Raw genomic sequence first — 27,831 nt, 5'->3', positions numbered from 1 at the left:
CTCAGGAGTGTCCGAAACCGCTCACGGTCTCGCGCCTTCGTCTGCCAGTCCGTTATCCCGGCCGGACGCCTCCACGCTATCTTGCCACCTCAATTTGGGCCTACCACGCCTCTTCTGTCCTTGTGGACGGCCTAAAAAGGTCGGGCTGGGTCGTCCGTTTCCATGCGTATAACATGGCCAGCCCACCGGAGCCTGGCGAGCTTTATACGCTGTACGACAGTGAGGAAACAGTACATCTCGTATAGCTCGTCATTATAGCGGCTCCTCCATTGTCCTTCCACACATACGGGGCCAAGTATCCTTCTGACCATCTTCCTCTCGAACGCGGCTAAGAGAGTTTCGTCAGATTTGGACAGTGTCCATGTCTCAGAGGCGTATGTGAGTACTGGTACTATATAGGTACTATATAGTCCCAGCTTCGTCCGTCGCGACAGGTTCTTTGAGGTGAACTGATTTTTCAGGCTGTAGAATGACCGGTTGGCAGCCAGCATCCTTGCGCACAACTCAGTTTCCATGCGATTGTCGTTGCTGACCTTTGACCCAAGATAGGTTAATTGTGGGACGACTTAAAAAGTGCGTTCACCTATCTGCACGTCACGCCTACGTAGATTCTGATTATTTATTAGTAGGCCCGCTGATGTTGCCACCATCAGTTTGGTCTTTGCCTCGTTTATCTGCAATCCGAGGTTCTCTGCCGCCTGATCGATCCCTTGGTAGGCTTCTGCTACATAGGAGAGCCGCAGAATCTGTTGCTAGTATAAATATGAAAGTATGAAAATACAGTGAACCCTCTCTTATTTGAGAGGCGATGGGACTGTCGAATAAGAGGGGTTTTCAAATTACAGAGGTTGACAGTGAATGAAAGGTCCATACAAGACAAGAAAGAGACAGAACATTTAGTATGCAGCCTTAACTGTTGCTATAGGAAACTGAGCACACGATTGCCAATTTGAGCAAATATCATTCAATAACCATGCCAACACCATACACAAATATCAGGGATAAAGATTTCAGAGGTTTTCCAAATTAGAGGAACAAAAATGTACTGGAAATCAAGGGACTGTGCAAAATGTTCAAATAAGAGAGGTTTTTCAAATTGGAGAGGTGTCAAATAAGAGAGGGTTCACTGTATAGCAAAGGAATGCAAGAAAGAAGAGCATCAAAAAGAAAAGCAAAAACTAGAGATCGAAAAGAAGCTTTAGAACTGAGCTGAAGCTAGTTAAATCGACATGTACAATATTTTTCATTTGATGTCAAACATTTTATATACTTTCTCAAGTCTCTGTGATGTAATATTATTTTCTTATTATTTTTGTTTTCTATATTTTCCTGCCATTATATAACGCATATTGAAGAAAACGTACCAACACGATTGAAGAAAGCAGATCTATAAGGCTCAATAGTCCATTAAAAGTAGAAGTATTGGTGCCTCTGCAGTTTTTAAGTGGGAATAAGAAGAATAATCCCATTCTTCTGCGAGCATGCAAGCAGTCATTATTACTGTCATGTTTGTCATGTTTGTCACGAACAAAAACATGCCAAGAGATGCAAACATTCATAATAAACTATTCAAAGGCAGAGTCAAAAAAGCTTCGGCACAGAACATAATGACAGCAACAACATAAAATTGATTATTTACAACTCTCTTCAATCGGCACAGCTGTTCGCCAACTCGCATTGTTACCTCACACTTACCCACACACACACACACACACACACACACACACACACACACACACACACACACACACATACGTCCACATGGTTCGTTGCATCTTTTCGCAGCATTTCGCCCCTGTTAAACCAACGAGCCAGTAAGCAAACCCCCACCCACCAAGGGGGGAAGCAGGGCATCGAAGTAGGGTTTCCGCTCACTAAATCACGCCGCAGTAGTACACGGCGAGCGCGTTAGTAGCCGCATAAACGCATAAACGCATCATTGAGCTTGAAGTACCTCCAGGAAGCGGCAGCGGCCGTCCGCACCGAAATGGCCACATTCGGCAGCGGACCGGCAATAGTGCGGGCGTAACGCGGGCCACTCGTCAACGTCCGTGCGAGCCTGAAGAATGTTGATTTGGCTCGTTATAAAGTGCCAACCCATGTGTGTGTGTGCGCCCTCGTCCGCTCTCGTGCGTCGAAGAAAAACGACCCCGGTTGGGAAAATCGCTCCAGAGTTTCCCGGGGCACACACACAGAGATACAAAAAACACACAGAGACACACAGTGTCGAGTGTCGTATTTGTGACAAGCAAACTCGGAAGCGAAGTGTCTTCAGTAAATTTTAATAGCGGAAATAAATTTTAAACTCTTTCGCAGGGAAACAACAACACAGAGAGAGCGAGTGATGGGGTTGGTAGGGAGAAGATGTGGTCCACTATTTTAAGAAACAATATTCAGTCCAGCTTCGAGTTTCGATTGCACACAGCTACACAGTAAAAACTGACACTGTGGACCAGCGTCAGAGTGACTTGGCGGGAACAAGTTTGGAGCTAAATTTAATAATCATTTTTCGCCGAACGACGAAATAATGACATTCTTTCACCTTTCCGGACAGGTTGAAAAATTGGCCGTATTTTAGCGCTTTATACGCTGGCTGCCACGGTCCAGCACTACACCCTTTCCCGGGAAAGCCGTTAAAACATAGAGCCGAAAACTCGCCTTTCCTCAAGGCTCAATCGTGTCCGATTGACGCAATTTCCCGCCCGTTCGACGTTCGGGAAGGTCGAGGCAGTTGGTGGGGCGAAAATCAAACAACAAAATAAAACACCTCCCCCTGTTCTTCTTCTTCTGTGTCCTACCCATTCCAGCTCGTTTCGGAAAACAAGAGATCAGCCTGGATGAAGCAATCGATAGACGGGAAGGGAATAATAATACGAGCAGGAAACTGGCTGGCGGATCATCCGCACAGGTTTCATTCCGGACACCAGACCGACACGCAACGACCACCACCAATTCGCCTAAATCGACGGATGAATAATAGCCCCATCCGCACGGAAAGCAAATGGAAATGGGTGCTTGGCTGTGCCGCTGCCCGGTTTTGTCCGCAATCCGAAACGGAGGAAAAAAACACACACAGAAACCACTTTGATAGGCACTACGCTCTCTCTCGCTCGATGGGAGTGATCGCGCCGAACCACGCTTAATAACTTTATGACATTTATGGGTTTTTCTTCTCGTCCTGCCCGTGTGAATCTCTGGGCCAGGAAATACGCACCACAAAAAAAAAATGCGCAATACAAGCGCGTGCCGTGGACGGTGGAAATTTTATTCGACCTAAACCCTTTCCCGCTGGACTGGCCACACGGTTGTTTGGGGATTGATCGGTAATAGGTGGGAAAAAGGGGGAGAGATCTTTGGAGAAGAAAAGTGATCTTTAATTTTGTGTTTGTTGTTTTATCTTCTTGCTGGCGAGTTTTCCACTCTTCTGAGAGTTTTTTTTTCGTTTTTCGCCAGCTCCGTTTCCAAATTTCCGCAGCTGCAAAGTGGTTGACGGACAAGAACACGCGTGTATACGGTGTGTGTGTCTGTGTGCGTCTATGTGTGCTCCCGAACGGCCAGTAGTCAGCAGTCGAGGCGATAAAAAATTAATCTGTTCATTTGAAATTTATTCAATATTATTATGATGGCCCCATCGCTTTGGTGTGGGGGGTGGAACAGGTGGGGGAAGCTCGAGAGGGGTGCGTGCGCTTGTTTGAAATTTTAACTCTTTCGTTTATTTCAGCACCCTGGGGCCATAAACATATTTCGTTATTAATGCATGTTTTCTCACCACAATACGCTGCTCCGCTGGTGCCACAGTGTGGTGGAGTGGCGGAGGCGATTTTGTGAAGAACGTTTGATAGAGATTTTTGAGTTTTTTTTTAGATACTGTTTGAAGATTTTAATGGAAGTACAAAATTGTCTTGCGAAATCACAATAGTGTGAGATGTTTTCTGCGAAAGGGGTTATTTTCATTTAATTGTTATTATATTATTTGTAAAAGAATGATTCTTCAGGATTAGATGATGGATTTATTTAGATGAAATGTTACTTGTCTTTGTTTTAAATTGCTCAAAACTCCCAAAATGAAACTAGAATAAGATAGACCTCCACAAGGATTGCAATTGAATGAGATAGAAAATGAACAATGCTCAACATACATATTAGAGAGAACTTGGTACAAGAAATCTTACCTAAATGGAATCTTACATTATTCCAACAAGTATAATTGTTAACAGAACTTGATGTCCTCTTAAATTTCATCCATTGTTGTAAAATTATTTCTAAAAAAGGGTAATGTAAAGTACAGTGAACCCTCTCTTATTTGAGAGGCGATGGGACTGTCGAATAAGAGGGGTTTTCAAATTACAGAGGTGAAAAGTGAATGTTAGGTCCATCCAAACAAGAAAGAGACAGAACATTTAGTATGCAGCCTTAACTGTTGCTATAGGAAACTGCGAACAGAATCGCCAATTTGAGCACACATCTTTCAATAACCATGGCAACACCATACACAAATAAGAGGGACACAGATTTCAGAGGTTTTCCAAATTAAAGGAACAAAAATGTACTGGAAATCAAGGGACTGTGCAAAATGTTCAAATAAGAGAGGTTTTTCAAATTGGAGAGGTGTCAAATAAGAGAGGGTTCACTGTATGTGCTCTGTTGCTCTGATGTAAGCAAAGCAACATACAGTTAGAAATTGATATTAAATTCTCTTCGAATCCACTTGCTTAACACTTTGATTTAACCCTGATCAGCTTCCAGAATACTGGTTTATAACGATCCAAAAATAACGTTTGTTGCACACTGCAACAGGACTCTTTCTTTCGCCAGTTGGTAAATATTTTTAAGTTAAAACAAGCGTTTTTTAAGCTGTCTTATTATTTATTTTTTCGCTAGAGACGCTAAAAAATCCGTCACTTGTCGTGGGCTTTGACGAAAGAGTGACCTTACATCTTTCGCTTAGCCTAGATCGGGATCCTTCGGGAATGCTCAACCCGATCAGTGATAGACGTTGACCACACTAAACACTATCTGTGTCGCCCTCTTTCGTTTATCACAAGAAATAACACTGTGCCAGCGAATCGACCGTTAATAATAATTAACAACGTTTGAAGCATCAAGTCTGATATTTACTTACAGGTTCATTAAGCAGTACTTGCAATTTCCATACAATAATGATTCTCAACCAAAACAATATACTGAAAAATAGTTCTGTATGGTTTCCTTTAGGACAAGTTCTGCAAAAAATAATCAATCTTTTATTCATTTTGTTTGCGCCTATGAGTAGGCAATCCGCTAGACGGATCCAAAATGTGTATATATTGGTGACAGACTTAGGATTAGAATAGGATTAAAGTGTTAGTGAATTGTAAATATGTATAATAAATTAGTCTTAACGTAACCACCGCGATGTTTGGAAGTGAACCGATCGATCCGAAGGTGAATTGGTTGTGAGCTAGAGAACATTTGGTCCTATCGAACCGGATTTGGAAATTGTGTTAAGCACAGTCACAATTTATAAAGCGTGGGTGAAAAGTTTCGGTAGAAAATCGTTCGGCTGTTTTGTGATTCACTCAAACATGTTGATGGTGCGGTGACCCTTGTCAAACAGGGATAAAGGAAAGTTAAGGCCAACGTGGGACAAGAGCGGACTAAAGAAAAAAGAAGAAAAAAAAAAGCAATTGCAAAGACATTAAAACGGACTGTAAGACGAGATTGTAATATTATACGAGTTTGATTCTGTGCACCTTGTGTGAAATTGTGCGAACTACAGCTTGGCTTAGTCGGTCATTGACCACGAGTTTAGGAACAGCCATCGCGATTAGAGAAGTGAGTGCGCAAAGTAGTAGCATTTGTGTTCGTGTGAGTGCTGGTGAACTGTGAAGTGCGTTGAGTGAAGGTGCGCACGCAGCGGTTTGGCTTGATAGGTCATTGACATTGTAGGAGTTTAGAAGTAGCCATCGTGATTCTCGTAAATTGATAGCGTTTGGATTAAGAATAAAGTGGTTTAAATAAAGCAAAATGCCTGCGGACAAAAAGGTTACGAAACTAACAAAAGTGTATAAGGACCGCCGTACGTGGATGGAGGAATTTGTGGATTTTGTGGATAACTATAAAGATTCTGAACAGCGGGTAGAACTACAAAGTCAATTGAAAGCGTTAGAAGGAGCGAAGGATGCGTACGAAGAGGCGAGGGAAAATTTGCTTATTGAAGATGAAGAAGCAGATGAAGTGCAGATGCGAAGTGATAGAAGGGATTTCTTTAAAAAGTTTCACCGTGTGAGAGGGTTTATCATGGATATGTTGAAGACTGATGAAAGTGTGCAGCCGATCGCAAGTAGCACGATGGCGAATACGACTACCGCGAGTGTTAAAATGCGTTTACCAAAACTCGAGCTTCCGACGTTTGATGGTAACATTACCCAGTGGGTAACGTATAAGGATCGTTTTGTGTCTTTAGTGCATGATGTGGCTGAGCTACCGGATGTAGCCAAACTTCAGTACCTTTTAGCTTCGCTGAAGGGAGAAGCTGCACTACAGTTTGAGCATGTGCCGCTGGAGGAGAAAAGCTACGCGTCAACCTGGGACACCCTGTTGCAGAGATACGACGACAATAAGCAGCTGCGAAGGGAATATTTTAAAGCACTTGTTCAGCTGGAACCGATGAGTGCCGCAACGTCATCTGAATTAACCAGAATTGTTAACGAAACACGACGACTGGTTCAAGGAATGAAACGGCTGGAAGAACCAACGCAACATTGGAACACACCACTCACGACACTGGTAATGTACAAATTCGATAACACCACACTAATTGCGTATGAACATTTTGCAGTGGAAAACAAGACCGACACCTACGACCTGTTGATGGAATTCTGCGAGAAAAGGATACGAATTCTAAACAGCACAGCGCTTCATAGCATCGGTGTGATCGGGACAAGGTCAGCAACAAAGGCATACCAGCGGAATCGTTTGCCTGACCAGAAGATAAACAGATTGCCGCACTCATATGCTGTCACATGCGCCGCCCAGTCTTCATACAATGACAAAAGGGTTTGTCCAGCATGTAAGGCAAATCACCTCTTGTTGGAATGTACGACGTTTGAAGGTATGTCACTTTTGCAACGGGAAGGGTTGGCGAAGAAACACAATTTATGTTTTAGCTGCTTGAAGGGGAACCATCAAATAAGATTTTGTCGGAACGAGAGTAAATGCAGTCATTGTCACGGCAAACATAACACGCTGCTTTGCAAACGACAGGAAGCGATCCAAGTGGCAGCACAGGCATCACAGGTAGAGCAGCTTACACCCAATGGAGAAGAAACGACAACGATTAATGCGACAACCAGAGTATCAGGTAGAACTAGAAACATGGTGTGGTTGTCAACAGCACTGGTATGGATACGCGGAAGTGATAATGAAGAGTTACCAGCTAGGGCGTTGCTAGATCAAGGATCGCAGTCTAACTTTATTACTGAACGACTGGCACAACAACTAAAATTGAAGAGATTGCGAATGTCCAGACCGTTATCAGGAATTGGTGCAGTGGCAGTTACTGCAACCAGTATGGTTTCTACCAGCATTAGATCGCGTGTTTCCGATTTCCAAGCAGGATTGCAATTTTTGGTGTTACCGAAGGTTACATCCGACTATCCGAGTCAGATGGTAGAAGTCAATCGATGGAACATACCATCAGGTATAGCCTTGGCAGATCCAACGTTCAACAAGCCAGAGCGAATCGATATTCTAATAGGAGCCGGCTTGTTTGCAGAGTTGCTGGGTGAAGGAAAAATAAGGTTGGCGTCATATCTTCCTCGATTGCTCGAAACAAAGTTAGGTTGGATTGTCAGCGGGAAAATGACAGAGGCTATTGAGGACAATTTCAACGAAAGCATTGCGGGATGTGCGATAGATGATGATTTTAATGCTGCAATGGAAAGGCTGGTAAGATTGGAAGATATTCCTGAGGAGAAGATTTTGTCAACAGAGGAGCAACTATGTGAAGAATGGTATGATAAAACAACACGACGAAATGAAGATGGGAGATATATAGTGCAGTTGCCAAAGAAGGACAACTATAAAAGGGAAATAGGAGAATCATATGAAATTTCTCTAAAACGATTCGGAGCAGTAGAGCGACGAATGAAGAGGGATACATGCTTGAGCGAAGAATATCATAAGTTTATGGATGAATATCTTCAATTAAGTCACATGACAAAGGTAACCGATGAGAGGAACAAACAGAGTATACAATACTATTTACCTCATCATGCCGTATGGAAGCTAGACAGCACAACTACCAAGTGCAGGGTCGTGTTTGATGCTTCGTGCAAAACAGACAGTGGAAGGTCTTTGAACGATATTTTGTTGACCGGACCTCAATTGCAAGACGATCTTGTCTCTATTTTATTGCGCTTTCGATTTAACAAAGTTGCAATGGTAGCCGATGTCGAGAAAATGTATCGGCAGGTGTTGATAGATGAGAAGGATCGAGAACTGCAGTGCATTTTTTGGCGATCACATGAGTCAGAGCCAGTGGGTACATTTAAACTAAACACTGTCACGTATGGAACCGCATGTGCCCCGTACCTGGCAATAAGAACTTTAAGGCGAGCCTTTGAAGATGGTGAGAGTGAATTTCCGGCATCAAAACGATGGTACAACGATTTCTACGTTGATGATTTGATTTCGGGTGCCGAATCTGTAGATCAAGCAAAACTAATACGACAAGACGTGGTCGAAATGTTGGCAAAGGCAGGATTTAAGCTCCGGAAATGGGCTTCAAACATGGTAGAAGCATTAAAAGGAATTCCAAAGGAAGATCTAACCAAGACAGATGTGCACGTATTAAATGTGGGAGAAAGCATGGTCAGTACATTAGGAGTAATATGGGAGCCGAGGACGGATATAATGAGAGTACGAGTTCCTAGCATCATGTTGTCATCCAGTGCTACCAAGCGAAATGTAATGGGTGCGATCGCTAGGATTTACGATCCTCTGGGATTTGTGGACCCCGTCAAAATGGTGGCAAAAATCTTTATGCAGAAGTTATGGAAGCTGAAAGATGTTAATGGAATTTCGTGGCCTTGGGATAAAGAGTTGCCGGAAGACTTGTGTCGAGAATGGACAAATTTTGCAACCCAACTTCATGTGCTGCAAGAGGTAAAGCTTCCACGGTTGGTGTGCTCGAGTGAGACGATTGAGTATCATATATTTTGTGATGCATCAGAGCGTGGATATGGTGCATGTTTGTATGTGCGAAATGTAGACCCGTCGGGAGCAGCGAAGGTGCAGCTGCTGATCTCTCGATCCAAGGTTGCTCCATTGGCAAAGCGTTTGACCATTGCGAGATTAGAGTTGTGTGCAGCGCTGTTAGGAAGCCGTCTATGGGATTTTGCAAGAAAGGGGAGGCTGCGTGGAGGGCCGTGTTTCCTATGGACTGATTCTATGACAACATGGCATTGGATCCAGTCCCCTCATCATGTGTGGAAAACGTTTGTGGGCAATCGCACGGCAAAGATCCAATTGTTGACCGCTGGATGTAATTGGCGACATGTACCGGGAGTAGACAATCCAGCCGATTTAGTGTCGAGAGGATGTGAACCATCGCGATTAATCAATAATGCGCTTTGGTGGTCGGGGCCTACTTGGCTATCAGAAGCTGAAGAAAAATGGCCAACATTGCCTGAAGCAAGAGCAATATCAACAGGCGAAGAACGGAAGGTGGAGTTAATAGCCTCTTCAGTCAATGAAGAGACATTTGTTGACTGGTTGTTCGATCGTTATTCATCTTTCGCTAAGCTTCGGCTAATAGTAGGTTACTGCTTAAGGTGCCTACAAGGTGTGCGAATGCGATCAAAGAAAGAGTCAGAACAGCATGGATCTTCAGTAGTTCAATACGAGACGCTAATCCTCACCACAGAAGAACGTTTGCGATCAGAGCGGGTATTGTGTCGACTAGCTCAGAAACAATGTTTTGAAAAGGAATTAAATTGTCTCACAAGTAAGAAGGAAATTCCCCAGTCATCTCCATTGAGAGGATATAAGCCATTTATCGACCAAGAAGGGATCATTCGTTTAAATGGAAGATTACAAAATGCTCACATGGGTATAGATGCAAAAAATCCAATAGCTGTGCCAAAAAACCATATGTTGGGAAAAATGCTGGCTGAACATTATCACCTAAAACAATTGCACGCTGGAGTACAAACAACTCTGACTGCGATCAGACAACGATTCTGGATATTTGGGGCAAGATCGATAGTGAAGAAAGTATGCCACAAATGCATTAGGTGCTTTAAATGTAATCCAAAGGGAGTAGTTCAACCAATGGCCGATCTTCCTGCAAATCGAGTAACAGAAGCAAGACCATTCGCAATATCGGGGGTGGACTATTGTGGACCTGTATGGATCAAGGCACAACATCGAAGAGGAGCACCGACAAAGGCATTTGTAGCCGTTTTTGTTTGTTTTGTAACTCGAGCCGTTCATTTGGAATTAGTATCCGATTTAAGCACTCCAGCCTTCTTGGCTGCACTCAGGAGATTTGTTGCAAGACGAGGGCTGGTGACGGAGCTGCATTCAGACAATGGAACCAACTTTAAGGGAGCAGCAAACGAGCTACATCAATTATATGAAATGCTATGCTCGCTAAAGCATAGAGAAGAGGTTTCAGCATGGAGTGCGGAAAATACAATCCAGTGGAAGTTCATCCCACCTCGTGCCCCACACTTTGGTGGATTGTGGGAAGCTGCCGTAAGATCAATGAAATTTCACTTAATAAGAGTTCTTGGAAATGCTTCAGCATCGTACGAAGACATGACCACTTTACTTACAGAAATCGAAGCGTGCTTGAATTCGAGGCCCATTACCCCACTGTCAGATGACCCGTCGGACTTTGAAGCGCTAACCCCAGGGCACTTTTTGACGGGATCTCACTTGCAGCACGTTATAGAGATCGATGTGAAGGACATCCCAGATAACCGTTTAAATCATTGGCGGTTGGTCAGAAAACGGTTGCAGCAGTTTTGGGTCAGATGGAAGACTGAATATCTTCAACAGCTCCATGCGAGAACTAAGTGGCATGGATCTGTAACCGCAATCGTGCCCGGTATGTTAGTTTTGTTACGCGAGGATAATGTACCCCCAACGAAATGGCCATTAGCAAGGGTGTCAGAAGTCCATCCAGGGAGTGACGGTGTGGTACGGGTAGTAACATTGCGAACGTCCAACGCGAAAGATATCAAGCGACCAGTAGTTCGTATTTGTATTTTGCCTAACCAGTGATCGTCGAAAAGGTGAAAAGGAAGTAGCAGTTAGAGGAGTGATTGATAAAATATAGATAATGAGTACAACATACATATATAATTATAAGTGGTGGTGGAATGCATAAGAGAGGGATCTAATATTTAAAACATCAATTTATGAAATTGATGTGAGATATGATGAATTAAGGTATCGGCAGATAAATAAGGAAATTCAATGAAGTGGGGAAAAATATGAATTTTTAGGTGGTCGGGAATGTTTGCGCCTATGAGTAGGCAATCCGCTAGACGGATCCAAAATGTGTATATATTGGTGACAGACTTAGGATTAGAATAGGATTAAAGTGTTAGTGAATTGTAAATATGTATAATAAATTAGTCTTAACGTAACCACCGCGATGTTTGGAAGTGAACCGATCGATCCGAAGGTGAATTGGTTGTGAGCTAGAGAACACATTTAAAACCCTATACACCCCTATATAGTATAAGTATAAATACTTTCCGGGGTGTTCCCGCAGTACAGTCATCAACTCGAATGTGTTAATGACGAACATATGAGTTCAAATCTAATATGAACCGTGTGCCCCCGATACGTTGGTTTATAACTATCCTGATAAGGGTAATTCTGAAGTCACAGATAGCCAAGCTCCATTAGTGATACAAAGGCAGGCAGGTCTTGACTGACAACAGCCAAAGGAACAAGATACATTCCGGTGTATGGATTAGTGCATTTTTGATCAATATATTGATTAATAATTAACCAGAATTCTATCTGATGTCTTGACTGCTCTCTTAGCCTCGGTTGACTGTATTTCTTTTGCTTCAAACGCTCCATACCTGTAGGGACTAGGATGTTTATAGCAATATTTGCTTTACTTGAGTGCGCCTGTAACAGGATTTGTTAAAGCTTCCCTTGTAGATCATCAATTGGTAAACGAGAACTATAAATGAATAGTTTTCACTATAAAAAGTCCGTAAAAGTCACTATTTGGAGCTAATTCTACCTGGATGATCAAGCTTTGCTATTACCAAATTTGTGCTCAAGTAACGTGCATTTCAACCTGACCGTACCGTACACATAAAATTTTATTTATAAAATCGTTTTAAAATCATAAAAACAAAATGTAAATCATAAACCCGAACCCATGGGGAAAGGGTTCCCCTCGCCCCCCACCCATTCAAACCTGTTGTTTTCCACCATTCCGTGCGCCCAAAGACAAACGAAACGATCCACTCCGTATGACAGATGACACCGGGGAGGAAGATAGTCTACTTCTAAGTGAGTAAAAACAGGCAAGAAAAAGTCGGAACTACACCCAACGCAACGCCCTCCCGGGTGTGATTTATGCCAGCGAAATACGCCATGTTTATTAGACACATCGTCTCGGCATTACAAGAGAAACAACATGGAACAATACCGTGGAGTCCGTGGCCAACACTGGCTGGCTCGTTTGCTGCTCCCTCGTCCGGCCATGGAACATGGAATGACAATTTTCCCCCTGCAAACACACACACACACACACACTCACCTACCGGAGCGGTACCGCACGAAAGGTGGGAAAACATAGGCACGTCAGCTGCGAAATCCGCAGTGTCCCCCCCGTTACGACCCGGGTTCCGAAAATTTCGAGCGAAGGTTTATGCGTACCGGGCGTGTTCGGGTTCCGTCCCGATGATGGAGTGTGGCTGGCAGAGCAGGTGAATTTAATTTACTTACTATTGGAAAAAGAGTTGATTTTAACAGGGGGAGGAACGTTCGCCCACTCATAAATGGAAAGGGTTGAAGGGGTTTTTTTTCGTTGTCATTTTGTTGTTTGCGATGGTGTGAACAGTGGCCGGTAAGGCCGGATGGAATGTAGAGATATGTGGACGATTCAGAGCGAAAAGGGGTTTTCTTGGCTGCGGAGTCTGGGGCTCCGGGGGCAAAATCCCAAGATGAAGGCTAGGATTAGGATGCGATGGATGAAGATGATTATGTTGTCACACACAACTGTTAATTCGGCTGAGAAGGTGTGTGTGTAGGCATAGAAGGGCCATTATTATTGCCAGATCGGTTTCGAATACGCGCTAGTGTATCTTTCCTCTCCGCGGTAGTAAATCTATTGGAACACGCGTTTGGAAAAGCGTAGAACGAAGAAGCTATTAATATGTAATGGGCTGACGAGATCTGCTGGCTAAGTGTGTATTCTGTATCACACACACACAACTCGTATAACTCGCTTCCTTTTACCGATTGTTTAGCTTCCTTGCCCCCATTGCCCTCTCCACGGTGCGATGATTGGTGGCACCGGCGCTCGGTCGATGGTTGCGTTAAAATTTCCAAAACGACCAACAAATCTATCAGCGCGTAAACTAACTTACACGCGCGAGCACACATTCCCCACGCAAGCGAAATCACTTTTGTGCGAATGCAACTGCTCCCGCACGGCAGCAGAATAGAAGATCAAACAGACAACACTGAACAGAGCTATTCATATTTCCATTAATCTTGGCAAACAACACAAATCAACAAGCGCTCGCAGTAGGCCGCAGTTTAGAAATTCTCGAGCGGGCCGGGGCGTGCGCGGGCGCGCGCGCGTGTTCGATCGCGCTCGCGTAATCCGCACGATTAAACAACCGAGACCCATAGTTCCGACACCACCGTCGGACCCACCCGGACAGAAACAAATAAATCTTTTCTTGCAGTGAACGAGCGAGAAAGCGAGTGCTGTCGTACTAGTAGTCACTCCGAGGGCTAGCAATGGAGGGCACTCACTCACTGCTCGCTGGACCCCGGTCCGGATGTGTTGCCTCGGTTCGGTTCTGTTCCGTTTTGCGACTGGCAGCTTGACGATGACGATGAATGAAACCCCGCAGTCTGTACTGGGCGTGTGCAGGGCCACCTGAGTGTGGGACTGTGGCGGGACTGGCATAAAACACGCACAAAGATTTGGAAAACTATGCCGAGAATAATCAAGTGTAGAAATAACAACGAAAACTCTCACACACTCCCCTTTTTCCTGCGTGGCCAGGTACCATGTCTACCATACAACTCAAACTCAAACCACACACACACTAGTTACACGGTCAGAAATAAACTTAATTTATTGTTACAATCAATCTACTTAAGTAAATATATTTTCCACCCCGCTGCTCTGCGTGAGTGTGTGCGGCTGCGTATACTACGCGAGAACAAAACGTTCGCGCGAGATTAAAGGGAAATGTATGAAAAAACGGAGAGTTTGAAATAAATCTTCCACGATCTTCACACACACACACATACACACACATGCGGCCAAACGGATCGGCTGGGGTTCTGTAGCTGTTCCTTGTTTTAAGCAGCTCCAATTCCAATTGGAATGACCGGTTGCAATGTTTAGTGTCCCGGGTTCGGCGTATGATGGATTTGACAGCTTGTTTAAGCTACGAGTGAATTGTGTCTGAGGGCCTTTGGCGGAGCACGCTTTGGCGTGGGCCAATTGTTTAGTGTACGAGGGGAAGAGCATGTTGATGCTTGAGTAGAAAGAGCTCTTAAGGCTAGCGGTTTTTTTTGTTGTTGTATGTGTGTTCGTTATGTTGTTTGGCGAGTGAAATGTTGTACAGCTACCATTTCTACATCAAACACATGGTGAGTGATAAATGTTGATTGCATTTTTAAGCAGGTCTTTATATACTGTTTTCTTGCCAATGGGAATTATTGACCAATTGTATGTTGGTGTTTATTTTTTGCTGATTAAAATGTGTCAATTTGAGGGCAAATTGTGCAAGTTTTAGTTTGAAACAAATTTGGGAAGTAAAAATCGCACGACTGTGAGATTATTACATATTTGTTGGATTTAGATTACAATTTTCCTGGAGATATCATAGAGACATTATTGTTCAAATTCTGCATGGTCATTTTCAGCAGAATAGAACTAGAAGATGTTAGTGATGCGGTTTTCCCTTGATTGGAAGCTATGAATGGTCTCTGGTAGTATTTCTTAGTTTTTCTTCTTCTTCTTTGGCATAAAAACCGTTGTTGGCCTGCCTTGTACCCATTAGTGAGGTGAGCTTGGCTTTCAGTGACTTATTGTTACCATAGCAGGATAGTCAGTCTTACGTATAGGAGCATGGTCTATTCGGGGCTTTAACCCATGATGGGAATGTTGTTAAGTCGTAGTTGACGACTGTATCACCAGACCGGCAATTTCTTAGTATTATCTGAGAATTCGACATATTGTAACTGCATAATGCATTAATGAAAACATGTAAGATCTTATTAAGAATGTCCTTAACGAAGCTAGTTTGGGATAAATTTCCCCATTTTATGCGATAAAAGTGTGAGAAGAATTTCTCCAAAATCTGATCTATTTAAGATCCTCAAAACTACTAAGAGCCATAAACGTATCATGATTTTCCATATCTGCAGAAGGACTCTTTCTTGAATTACAATCTTTAGACTTGATAATCCTCATCAGTACCGATTCTCCTCAACAAGGGTTATTTAGATTCGGGTTTGTGGTGTTGAAGATATGAAAGAAGAGTATTGAAATGCCCAAGCAGGATATTCCGTCAATACCCTGAGTAGAAGAAGATATCCTAGTTACAAAAATATTACTTTTGTCCTGTTTTAATCTCATGATACTGAGTAGTCAGTCATATAATTAGAGTGATATATATCTACTTGATACAAAATAATCCAAGAAATTATGAATTTAGTTTTTATAAAAGGCATTTAAAGCATGCAGATGCCTTATTAAATCTTGCTGGAATTTGATGTACCTTTTAAAGTAATACACAATGTGCACCTAATTAGCCGATCCACGAAAATCCCAGCGATGAAACAGAGAATTTAACGATATTCCACCTGTATAGAGAATAAACTATATGGCTCAAAGATTAACTGAATGTGACAACTGATGTCTATTCTAATGCGCTGCCATCCGGCGATTGTTACTACCACGAAACACAAGAACTAATTTTTATTACATCCCATTAATGTGACCATTCCAGCTAGGCGCTTCCGTTCAATCAAACAAACCTTCGGGCGCTTCCAGAGAACCAAATTCACTTTAACGCCGTTTGTTTTGTATAATCACCATCCAACACGGCGAAAGCAAAACTGCCAACTAAGCGTATCAAACAACCGAACGCGGCGGCACTAAACTCGGTTCTTGGGGGGAAAAAAAAAACAAGTGTCCTCGGGGCGCGTAGCGATTAACCTCGGTCTGTTCGGTTCGATCGTAAAACATTAATCCACCGCTCGCAACGGAAGCTGGGGCTGTGGGTTGGACATAAACGGTAGCACCATATTCGCTTTCATGTTGGTAAATTGTTTTCCACTTCCTTTTTTTTGCTCCACGGCACTGGTTTTAGTACACACGCGAAAGTGAACAAACTGCTTTGCTTGCTTTGGAAGTAAGAAAGAAGAAAGCAAGAAAGCATCCTTCAGGAAAATCTCCCAATTCCCCCCCCAAAAAACGTCCTTTGTTTGCGTTGTGTTGAATGTTGCTTAAAACGGAAAATAAATAGCACCCACCAAACGAATTATTAGTGCCTATTGGCGTTGTTTGTATTGTGTGTGTGTGTTTGCGAGTCATTCGGGAAATGAATTTTCTTTCATTTCATCTAGCAGGTCCCTTCATCTGCAAGGCCCCAACCCACCGCATGTTGTTACATCAATTGACAGGCTTGAAGGGAAATCGACTTCGAGAACACGAATCAAATTCCAGATTGTCTCTCACCGTCGGTAAGACGACGACGGCCAAGACTGATGATGACGATGTGCTATGATGGTTTGGTGTCCCATCCCATCCCAGCCCATCACGACTCTCCCGCTCTTTCTGTCTCTGCCCCACTCTGCAGTGGAAATGGGTGAGCCCGTGTCGATTGCGTGGATGTAAACAATCATTTCGAGCTCGTCAAAAACGAAGTCCGCCACTGATTATGTACCGGGTGTTGTTATGCTAACAATTCCACCCTGACTCTCCCCCCCCCCTCCTGTGCCTTAGTTTCCACGTCGGTGGCGGTGTTCTTTCGCCGTCAATCATCAAACGATTTTCCGCACGCAAGGTTACTACAACTGCTCTCAGGCTGTTACTACTACTAGGCAACACCCGAAGAAGATGATCTTGATGGGGTCCAGCGGAGAAGTTTCGACCGTAATTCCACTTACAAACACACACCCGGGAGGGGTGTGAGGGCGTGTGCGTGTGTATGGTATGGTAGGCCGGGGAAATCGGGGAAAAACAAACAACAACTCGCGATGAGAATCGCTTTCTGTGTTTCAATTTCCAAGCCAGAAACAGTCAAAAATACATACACACTGAGGCACAATTCCAGCACTGCCGTCTTGCTTTGCATTTTACTCCCCGAAGCTTCCCGGAAGTGGAAAGCTGAAATGAGCTGAAATTTTGCCAACCGTACCGTTCTCCACTTTCTACTGCCCCTTGCCTCCTTTTTGGTCGCACTTGATTTGACACTTAAACTCCATGACATGCGTGACGGAACAGGCATCGCATGTTGCGCATCGTTGGTGCGTTACTTGCGATTAGATCCTTCAGTCTTCCAAAAAAATGGAACGGGTAAGTTGAAATCAAAAACCGGGTAGGGGTGAAGAAATGTTGCCCAGAGAAGAAGAAAGGGCTCCGATTTGTTTGTCTTACAATCGAATGCATTAAGCTGATGAAAGGGTAGAGCCGTGCTCTAGTGGGAATTAAAATCTTCAACTTTTCCTGAAGAAAAGACAGCAGAAAAGGGGATCTTAAGCGCATGTACTCATTTCACCCTTTTGTTTGATGATCTTAATCATGTCTGTGATACAATCATCTGCCTATGGTTTGGGTACGGAAATGAGCTACAGATTTTCTCAAATTTTCCATCGAATTGTTGAGCAGTTCAGGTCTGCTTTTTCTTTTCTCTCGCTCTCCAAAGGTAATGTTCTCCCGCACGACTCCACAGTCCGTCTCACTTGCGCCCCATTGGAAAAGAAGCGTTCGCTCGCGAGGTGCGGAAAAACGGTAGCAAACACAATGGCACAATGGTTGTAATGGTTGCCCCTGCTCTCCTCCCCCTTCTCCCCGCCGAGAGATTGGGTTGGGAAAATTGCGCTGCGAAACCAGTGTTTATCCCGCTTGCGCACAATGCACGCCCGCCGGCGGAAAGAATGAAAGCGCGGCTGCTGGTATTGTCACCGTGCGCGCGATGCTGCTGTCATTCCCATTTTAGTGAGAGAGAGAGAGCACGCAAAGCGTGAGATGAGAGTTGTGGGAGAGCGAGATAGAGAGAAAAAGAGAGAGAGAAAGGGCGATTCATCACCATACAGGAAGTGAGCTGCTGTTTTGTTGTACCTTCGGGCCCTATTATCAAAAACCCTCCGCGAACACGCGTGAGAGCGTTTAGCCGCGGTTCGATGTCTCTCACGACGGATGAGAATGTAACGTGACGTTGCGACTGGTTCTGATTAGAAGAGGGGTCGGCAGAAGACCGGCGACGGGGGCAATCGGGGTAGAGGGATAAGGAATTCCCTACCGTGCCACCGTGTTGTTTAGTGCAGCAGCATCCCCAGCAGGCTGAGAGAAGAACAATACTCTCGCGTGCGAAAAGAAACGTCCTCAAGATGCGAGCGAGCTAGAGAGAGTGAGCAAGAGAAGATGAAATGAGAGAGCAAGAGCTTTGGTGGGTCCGCGCGATGACGACAGGCACGGTGACGCGCGATTCCCGTTTTGCATTCGGCTCTTTTCGCATCACGGGCTTCAATCGGTGTGGATGCTGTGCGCGTCCGGTATAGAGAGTGACACGGTGACACGGCGCGTCTTCCTTGGATAACTCTCGCCGTACGCAGAACAGTTGTGCCCAGTGTGTCTGTGTGTGTGTGCGAGTGAGTGTGTTCGGGGCGACAGGAAACAGAGCGTGTGTATTGTTTAAATGTGCCGAAAGGTGTGTTTCTTCTATCAGCATCTAGTAGCCGTGGAGATGTACCACATTGAAATGAATTGTCAAAATTGAGCTGAATTTCCGAAGACTGAACAAAATAAAAAAAACAGTGCAAGTGGAAGTGGAAAAAGTGCTATTTTGTGCATGTTAATGTAAAGTGAAGGAGTGTTTTAACTAACTAGTGTCCAAAAACGTACCTTTGCATCTGTGAGGAGTGCTATTGGAGCTACACTAAAAGCAAACAGTGCGTGTAATAAGCTGAAAAGGTGTTTAGAACGTGACCAGTCCCGTGGCGTGGAATTAAAAACGGTGTCTAAAGGAACCCCGGCGGGACTCGGAAAGCGCTCTCGGACGGGAGTACCACAGCATACCACAGGAGCGTCTGCAATTTGGGGTGAGTGCTCATTCCTACAATAACAATTCATTCCTGATGAGCTTATCTTTTTTGTTAAAAAAAAAAAAAAATAAACAATTTCACAATCGGTTCGGAGTGGAGTGTCGCTAAGGACTAACCTCAGTGGAGCAAATGGAACTAATCAACAAATGGTTTTGTGCTAGGTCTAGGCGATTGTCTGTCTGTGTGCACAGTTGAAAGGTCAGTTCCATTTCGGAATCAAACGCTGGAGACAAAACAAAATTAGCAGTGTGTTACAATTTTGTACACAACAACAAAAAACTACTACTTCAGACTGTTTTGATTCAGTCTGCTTCAAACAATCGGCATCCTTTCCCTTGCGTAATCATAATCTAGCTATTAGAAGAAAAGGAGCATTAAAAAACAAATGTAAAAAACACACATCAACTCGTCACGGATGCACTTGAGTTGTTTTTTATGAATTTTTGCTTGAATTTATGCTCACCCCCCAACACGTGATTAACAATGCTCGTCTGTTTTGATAAGGAGCAGCGTGACGAAAATAAGAAGCTCATCATTGGGTGTCTAATTTTTTGCCTCCACTTTTGTCCGTCTCCTATTCCCACAGTAGTTGTTTGTTGTCTGTTTTGTCTGAAGAGATGAAATTTGACCGGAAAATCAAAGTCAACAACACAACAACAGAGTGGAGCCGATAAGATGATAAGTGATGTAATAATTCTTTTGGCCTCTCTTTGCACGTGTTTTATAATTCATAGCGTGTGTGTGTGTGAGTAATCGAAATAACGAACTTTGCTGTTTTTTTTTTGTTTGTTCGTCTTCCATACTTTCAACTTACAGCTAGAGATAATTTGTGCGTTAGTCTGTTGAAGCTTCTTACCGTCCTCTCATTGCTATGGAAAATTACGCCCAGTGTGTGCAAGTCTGGCACGAGGTCACAACTGTTTTCTAGCGAATCCAATCATCTTTATGGATGTGTTTTTTTTTTCGGGCCAAGGTGGAGGAGCAAATGGAAAATGGAATGGAGAAGACTTTTTGCCTTCCTTTGGACGATTGCTTTGCACCAAACTGCCCCAACACACATCAAATGTCGTTCTTCATTTGTTTCCCGCTCCAAAGTGTTTCCCGTCCAGCCTACTTGTATGTACACGCAGAAACACAAACACACACGCACAAACAACACGCAAGGATGTGAGAGGACCTTTCACGGCCATTTTTTCCCCAGTAGGAATATTTCACCTGCCCCGAAATGTGTGCAGGCCGTGTATTTATTTATGCTGACATGGAAGTCCATTATCCACAATCTCCCTTATCAACCGCCCGAGCGACGCGTGATACGAATGTGTGCGCGTGTGTGTGTCTGTGAAACGATTTTCCTTCCTTCACCCCCCCCCAGCCCATTTCCATTTTCATCCGCTTCATTGGAAAATGCGGAGGGGCAAAAAGTGGAAGGAAAAGCAGCTCCGGCCAGCCCGCGCTGTTGTTCACCTGTCCGATTGGGCGATTGGGATGATATTTTCGGTTCGGTTTGGTGGCCACGCGTTTGCCCTTACGCAGCCCTCCGTAATCCATTTCCATTTACCCCAATAATTTACGGTTATCTGTTTTCCTCATTTTTCATTTCCATTTCCTGCCCGGTCCGCCTTTTTTGTCCTGTCCCGCCCGTTCTCGGCGCTCTATCTCGGTACCGTGTGTAGATGTGTGTGAGTGTATGACCATCCGGTCTCCGGACTCTCTCGCTGCCCTTTTTGATAATGCTCCTGTTCGACAACAACATCATCATTGCCATCATCATCATCATCGCTAGGAGCTCCTTTCTGCGTTTGTGAGTGTAATGTTTGGTTTGGTCCTTCTTGTCGTTTTGTCGTTCAACAGCGAAGGGCCTTTTTGTGTGTGTGCCTCGCTTCTTTCCACAAACCGCTCAACGTCGTCGCTTCACTGTTTGGTTTCATACAATTTTCATTTTCATTTTTGCCCCCGCGCGCACACACCTTTTGCGTTTTCCATCGGGTGAAGTGGATCTGTTTCTTTTTTCTTTTTCTTCGTTTGGTCCGTTTTTACCATGCCGTCGTTGTTGTCCCACCCGTATCCCGATTATGTTTTCATTTCGTTCAATTCTTCAATTCCAGCCCAATCCTTGTGGCGGGGTCGTCGGTCGCTGTTTTTTTTTGCACCCATCCATCTCACCCTCCCAGAGGGTGCTGAAGTCGGCGGGATGATGCGTCGGCGTGGCTTGGTGAATGCTTTTTATGTTCGATGCGAGGGTTAGCAGCAACAGTGCCCGGAGGCTGCTACGGTTTCGTCTGCGGCGTCTGCGGCACAGGGCAAAGGTTTTTTTGTGGGGTGCGCTATCGATTTTTCACGCCCAAAGGGGGAAAAAGGCAACGGCAACAAAGACGACTCTTTAAGGTAGCAGTTTTAATCGTGAGCAGACAAAATCAGACAATGTACACACCTGCCGAGGGGTTTAAAAATGAGTTATTTAATGCTCATAAAACGGATTCTCCGGTGGGACAGTCCCAGAAAGAGTGACACAATTTGGTGATACCGAGGAAAAGATACATTGCAATGAATTAGCAAAACATTAGCGCTTGTGTTTTATTTTTTTGTATTTTTGTCTCGTATCGGATGAAATTTTTGAAGCGCTTTTTTTTGGCCACAAACACAAACACACGCAGAGAAACAGAAATGGGAAAGGGATTTCGGGAGAAACAAATGATTTCAACGTGCAGCCGGCCGCTTAACAACCGCTCGAGCTCTTAATCGAAACCCTTTAACCCTAATTAAAACGATTTTTAAACTCTTTCCCCCCCCCCCCACTAGAGCCGAGTGTTGGTGGTGGTCCGGAGGAGGATGGCGCGATGTCGCGGGAAGGGAAAATTTACATAAATTACAGTGCGACGATTTAAAACGGCGTGCCATTTTTGGACAGCGCCGTTTGGGGTTTTGATGCAATCCAGGCACAGGCACAGGCAAGCGGCGGGGCAAGGTGCAGTGTGGGAGCCATCAACCCCCCGAAGAGGGTGGAGGGAAACATCAAAGCGAGGCAACAACAGCATGCCAAAACGTTGCGCGCCGCGGCTCTTCGTGTCGCAAGCGCGTGTGAATATCGTAAAAAAGTCAGTTTGAATTTTTCGCCCAGCACGGGTGAGCGTTGTGCGTTGCGGTTAACGTGCCGTTTAAGACAAGACGTACTCCTGATTCCTGATTGCCAGCAGCGAAGTTTGTGCGTCGATACAAAAGGAAGGAAAATACAGGCATGGGGCGCGAGGTGGCAATTAAAAACGTCGGCTCCGTTCCGAACGCTTTGCGCGCGGTAATGATGCGGTCCGGGGAGCTGTAAAACATTGTCACCAGTGGTGATGTGTTTTCCTCTGTATTTAACCCGCTTTTTTTCAACTACTATTGCATCGTGTGAGATATAAAGCTTGGGCGGCGGGCTCGTATGAATGGATGCAATTTATTCACTTTCTGCACCGTACCGGATAAACTGGGTGGTGGGGAAAAAATGGGGAAGTTGTGTAGTACATAGTTGTAATTAATTTCCTTTTGAAACTCCTTAACCCCAACGAAACGCTGATGAGCAAACGTCAAAGCAGCTCGGCAAGGCGGCAAAGGACGCTGCACCAACCATTTTAAATTGCATGTTCTAGGCAACCCGTCAACGGTCCATTCAGCGACAGCCATTCCCGAATCGATGGCCATTAAAACAACGGCCCCCAAAACAGTGGTGGATGGAAAGTGGAAATGGTAAAATCGGTACAAAAGTAACGCCGTTTGCGAGAAAGGAGAATTTGTTCACTGTTTTATGACCGGCTGCCATTATCGGCCGCATGTTTCCGTCCGTCGTTTCCTTAACGCTCCTGAACGCTGTTAAGCTTCCCAATATCAGCAAATTTTAGCGCTCCAATGCATTCTCAACATTAACTCGTACGTTGCTGCATCGGGTCGCAGTTTTTCTCACACCAAGCAGCACTACTGCAGTTCCAGAACGTTTAAACGTTTTATTTGAAATTTTCAATTTTCAACTCAAACCCCCGTGTGCAGTGTGGATGCATTTTTGGCGCGCGGTTACAGAACGGTTCGGTTGTATCGTTTTACGACCGTTTTTAATGTTTGGAAGCGAACGTAGCTTTTTTTGTCTTTGGTCCGGCAAAACTGGCACTGGCACATTGTTTGATTGTGACAGCTCCCATCCTCTGCTGTGCTTCGTTCTAGTCGGGCCAGAGCATGCTTTTGGAGGTGGAAAATTAGACCACGGGTCGTGAGTGTGGTCTGGCACGTGATTAGTCGATTGATTGGTACGCATTCGGATGGAATTTAAATTGACTCGTAATGGAATGTGAGTGTTGATGGGTAATGAAATTTTGCATCGCCGCCTTTTGCTTCCGTCTGGGAAGGTTTTGGGAGGGAATTCTGCGATACGCAATCATGCAGCAAATAAGGGGGCTGAGTTTTGGGTGATACATTTGCATGTGTGAATGACAGTAACAGAACGTGAAAAAGCTTGGAAAATGTCATTTGTTTGTCTGTGTCTCGTTTAATATATGGGCCTTGTTTTACGCATTACGATTAATTGAAAACAAATGCAATGACAATTTCAATTTCTTGCTCTGAGGATGATAAGAAGTCCTTGTCCTGAACTGTATTTGTTTCTTTGGCATCTTTGGAATATTAATTTTCATATTGAACATTAACTTTGAATTAACTTCAAATGTTTTAAACATTCTTTATGTTTTTTTAATGCAAATCGTACCATACAATATGATAAACGTACCTATAGTGGTGGTATTGCACTAAAAAGTGGTCCATATGGCAAATTAAAAGTAATTAAGTTATTTAAGTTAGTGTGAAATGTTCTTTAGCCTTTTATAAAGGGTTTTAAAGATAAATGGGGCCATTCCGTTACTTAGCGACCGAAACATTCATTATTTAGTGAAATGTGTCAACATTTTTCCAAAATCCTTAGGATTCCATAACGAACTCAAATCTTTGTTAACGTTCTAAATGACATAGCAATGCAATTATCAGTTTTTTTTAACATAATTGTTATTAAATCATATAGTTTTATTAGTTTTTTGCCTTTTGACCATATTTACCTTTTTTAAATGTTTTTTACGATACTGTTAGTATAGGTACCCAAAATAAGCATGTTCCTATAGTGGTCTTAGTTATAAAATCAATAAAAACAAGACATTTTAGATTTCTTTTCGACGATATTTTTGACATTTCGTACTATTTTCATTAAAATAAGCAACATAAATGAGTTTTTTGTAAGTTATTGTAAGTAATCCAAAATTAAGTAATGTAAGTAAATACAAAATTCACTTATCTGGCTGAGTGAAAAATCGGCCTCAAATCAAGCTTTCTCTTCCGGGTATGGGTTGATGACAGGTGTTATGCATACCTCAGTCATTATTTTCATCAATCAAATTAATACATTTTTTACGATCAAATTACGCAAGAAACCAATATTATGGCTGTAATCCTTGCTATTCCTACGAAAACAGCTTCAAAATTAAGTTCTATTGATATTATACACTGTTTTTGAGGTATCTTTGTTTACCACCACTATAGGAACACAATACGACGACTATAGGAACCATACCACCATTATAGGTACTACGAAGCAGTCACAAAAATATTTATTTTTTCGTAAAATTGATGTGTTTCATGGTAAAAATGGTTGTGATTGCAAAGATAAAACAAATTCCAATTGCTATGTGTTAAAATATTCAGAAATTGTCCTTCCTGACACTTTAAATCCATTAAAACATATTTGTACCACTGCAAATAGCACCACTATTGGTCCATTTACCCTATTGCAAAATGCGGTGTTTGACGCTAAATTTTGTCTGCATAGTTGCTATTCATTTCTTGAAGTCAGCCATTTCTGCAATCAGTGAAAATTAGTTTACATCCACTAGATTTTCCTTAGCTTATTCAGGAGAGATCTTGTATGTTACATTTCAACAATAATACAGAGTTATCCATGAATGTTTGGTTATTTCCTGAAAATATTTGAATGCATCTCAATTATTTTTTGGTGAGTTCCCACGATTTTTTGTCATTTTCTAGAATTTGTTTTGTCAATTGTATTGATGTCCCATCGGACTATACCAATAAATTATGGAAACGATCCAAACATCTATGGCATACGATGAATAAAGCGTGAGACGATCCCAAACAATCACGAAAAACAGTCCTTAAATTGTGGGAAATCTTGTAAATGAAACTTGTAATTATATCACTGTTTTCCAAGCTTGAAATTTCGTATTAAACTATCATTTTATTGCATATACAGTGAAATATTGTTAGGATGTGCCTCAAAGGACTTCAGAGCTTAGAGAAATATGCATTACAGGGATTTTAGTTATACGCTTTGTTAAAATAACAATAATGCTAGGACTTACAGTCAAAATTGGAGACATTGAGGAGCAATTTAGTGCATTTTAGCAACAAAAGAACGAAATAATGTGCTATTGATTTTTTTTTGCTTGGTTGAACCCTTTAGTAACGAGCAACTCTGTTGTATCATTTTTCGATCACAATATCTAAAAAATAATTAAAATGACGCTTCACACAGTAATGTTGGGCTCTCTCTCTCTCTTTCCGACACTGCATTATCAACTTGCAGTCAATTAATTGCAATTGTCTGTAACTTCTCTCCCCACTCTCACACTCGCTCCACAACACAATCCAACCCACCGAAGACTCGCACTTTCGAACTCCCCCCCCCCCCCCCCCCCCCTGGTGTGCCCAGGCTGGCCGAGAAAACGCCGGAGAGGGGGAGGGCGAAACACAAATATTTGTTCTGGAAAATATATGTCATAAGATAAACCCGCTCGGCCCCCGTTCCCGATCGACCGGAGGTGTGTTGCATCTTCAAACGATCGCGATCGCGTTGCGCGGGAAAAAGGAGTTGCGTCGGGGCAGTAAGGCAGTACGGTACGGTACAACGGAGATGCTCAGCATACAGCATTTATATATCGTTTCTATTTACGGACCCTTCTTCCATCGCGGGACTCGGCGTATTATAAACAAAACTTTTTCACCACTTCCTCCCCTCCTTTTCCCAATTTCTTTTCTACTTTCATCCCCAATGTTGGAGCTGCTGCTAAAGGTTTGCGCGTTTCGCTGTTGTTTTGTTGTTTTTATGGAATTGTTTTGAAGCGGTTATTCTTAAAGGGCTGGGCATGGAGAGTGCATATGAGGGGGGGGGGGGGTATTAGTAGTTTTGAAGTTCTGAAGGTTTCGTACTTCCGTTCCCGCCCGGTTTGAGGTTAACGGGCGATCCACTTAGGGCCTGCAACCGTGTGGAACAGTGCACTGGTAGTGCGGGATAGTTTTAAATGCTTTCTTGTGATCTTTCGCGTGCCATGCCGGTTTCTGTTAATCATGCTACCCCAATCTCTCTTCCCCCCAACACTATCATCCCTGGTCTGGATGGGGGAAAGCAACGAAACAAGAAGCGATACTCTGGATGGTGGCAAAATTCTCTGCCCTTCCTCTGCCTACGGCTGTTTTATGTTTCCAAACAATCAATTTTCACTAGCCGTAAAATGATGGGCTTTACCACCCGGCCCCTCCCAATGGCGATATGATGGAATGCTCCATCATCGATGCAACGCATTGCACATTCGAAGAGGATGTGTCTGTGTGTGTGTTGCAAGCCGAAAGGTACGCAAAAGGAAACCTCAAACCTCGCATGGCCTGTGGCGTGTGGCGCAACGGATCATATGGTACGATCGCACAACACACCACACCGATCGAAAGATCTTCTCTGATGATCGAAGTGGGATCCCCCCCCCCCTCCTCCCCCTCATTTACCCTCAACCTCCCCCAAACACTGGGTAAAATAATGACGGAACGGCATCACTTTGTTGGCCTGCATCGACCGCACTGTTTGCGCAATACCGAATTAGAATACGAGCCCGGCCCGGCCCGGCGGTGATGATTGGTTTTCACAGCGCACCCGAACACACACACACAGAAAGAAGAGAAGAGAGAGAGGGGAAGAAAGGCCCCTACGGAAGCCGAATAAAAATATGATGTAACAGGCAATTAAAAGTGGAAAATATCGCCATTGTGAGGCGCGGCGCGAGCAGAGCGCACAAGCAAAAGAAAAACCCCGACAACAACGGAGGTGGGGGGGGGGGAGGGAAACTGACTGATGGATCGATCTCGGGGAGTAGAATTTGGAAAACGACTTTCCAGAAAACAAGGGAGTTCTCGTGTGTGTGTGGGGAGGGATGTTACAACGCGGATGGATAAACGGACAGATGAATCGTGTCGAGTGAGCTGAGCTCGTCCACG

At 43.8% G+C, this 27,831-nt stretch overlaps 2 protein-coding genes across 4 annotated transcripts in view; both read left to right on the top strand.

Moving 5' to 3' along the window:
• Positions 1 to 5,259: 5,259 nt before the first annotated feature.
• LOC133393624 (uncharacterized) lies at positions 5,260 to 11,687 on the top strand. 2 transcript variants are annotated; one of them, XM_061659280.1, is made up of 2 exons: positions 5,260 to 7,093; positions 7,149 to 11,687. In XM_061659280.1, the coding sequence occupies exon 2, from the start codon at positions 7,357 to 7,359 to the stop codon at positions 11,269 to 11,271; it is 3,915 nt and encodes a 1,304-aa protein (XP_061515264.1). In that variant the 5' UTR covers positions 5,260 to 7,093; positions 7,149 to 7,356; the 3' UTR covers positions 11,272 to 11,687. Both variants share the same exon structure in this region, with proteins under 2 accessions (XP_061515264.1, XP_061515265.1).
• Positions 11,688 to 18,926: 7,239 nt separating this feature from the next.
• LOC1271388 (uncharacterized) overlaps positions 18,927 to 27,831 on the top strand; it is a 53,891-nt gene continuing 44,986 nt past the window's right edge. For both annotated transcript variants that reach the window (XM_061654783.1, XM_061654782.1), the window contains exon 1: positions 18,927 to 19,536. The gene's annotated coding sequence lies outside the window, so the exon portion shown is untranslated. The remainder of the gene's footprint in view (positions 19,537 to 27,831) is intronic.

This window comes from Anopheles gambiae, chromosome 3 (assembly GCF_943734735.2).
Source record: "Anopheles gambiae chromosome 3, idAnoGambNW_F1_1, whole genome shotgun sequence".
NCBI lineage: Eukaryota > Metazoa > Arthropoda > Insecta > Diptera > Culicidae > Anopheles > Anopheles gambiae.
Note: the sequence above shows the minus strand (reverse complement) of the source record. Positions and strands in the feature narration are given on the sequence as shown.

Bases quoted from the DNA above. Each gene is read 5' to 3' on its own strand.
- LOC133393624 (XM_061659280.1), top strand. From the start codon at position 7,357: ATGGTGTGGTTGTCAACAGCACTGGTATGGATACGCGGAAGTGATAAT.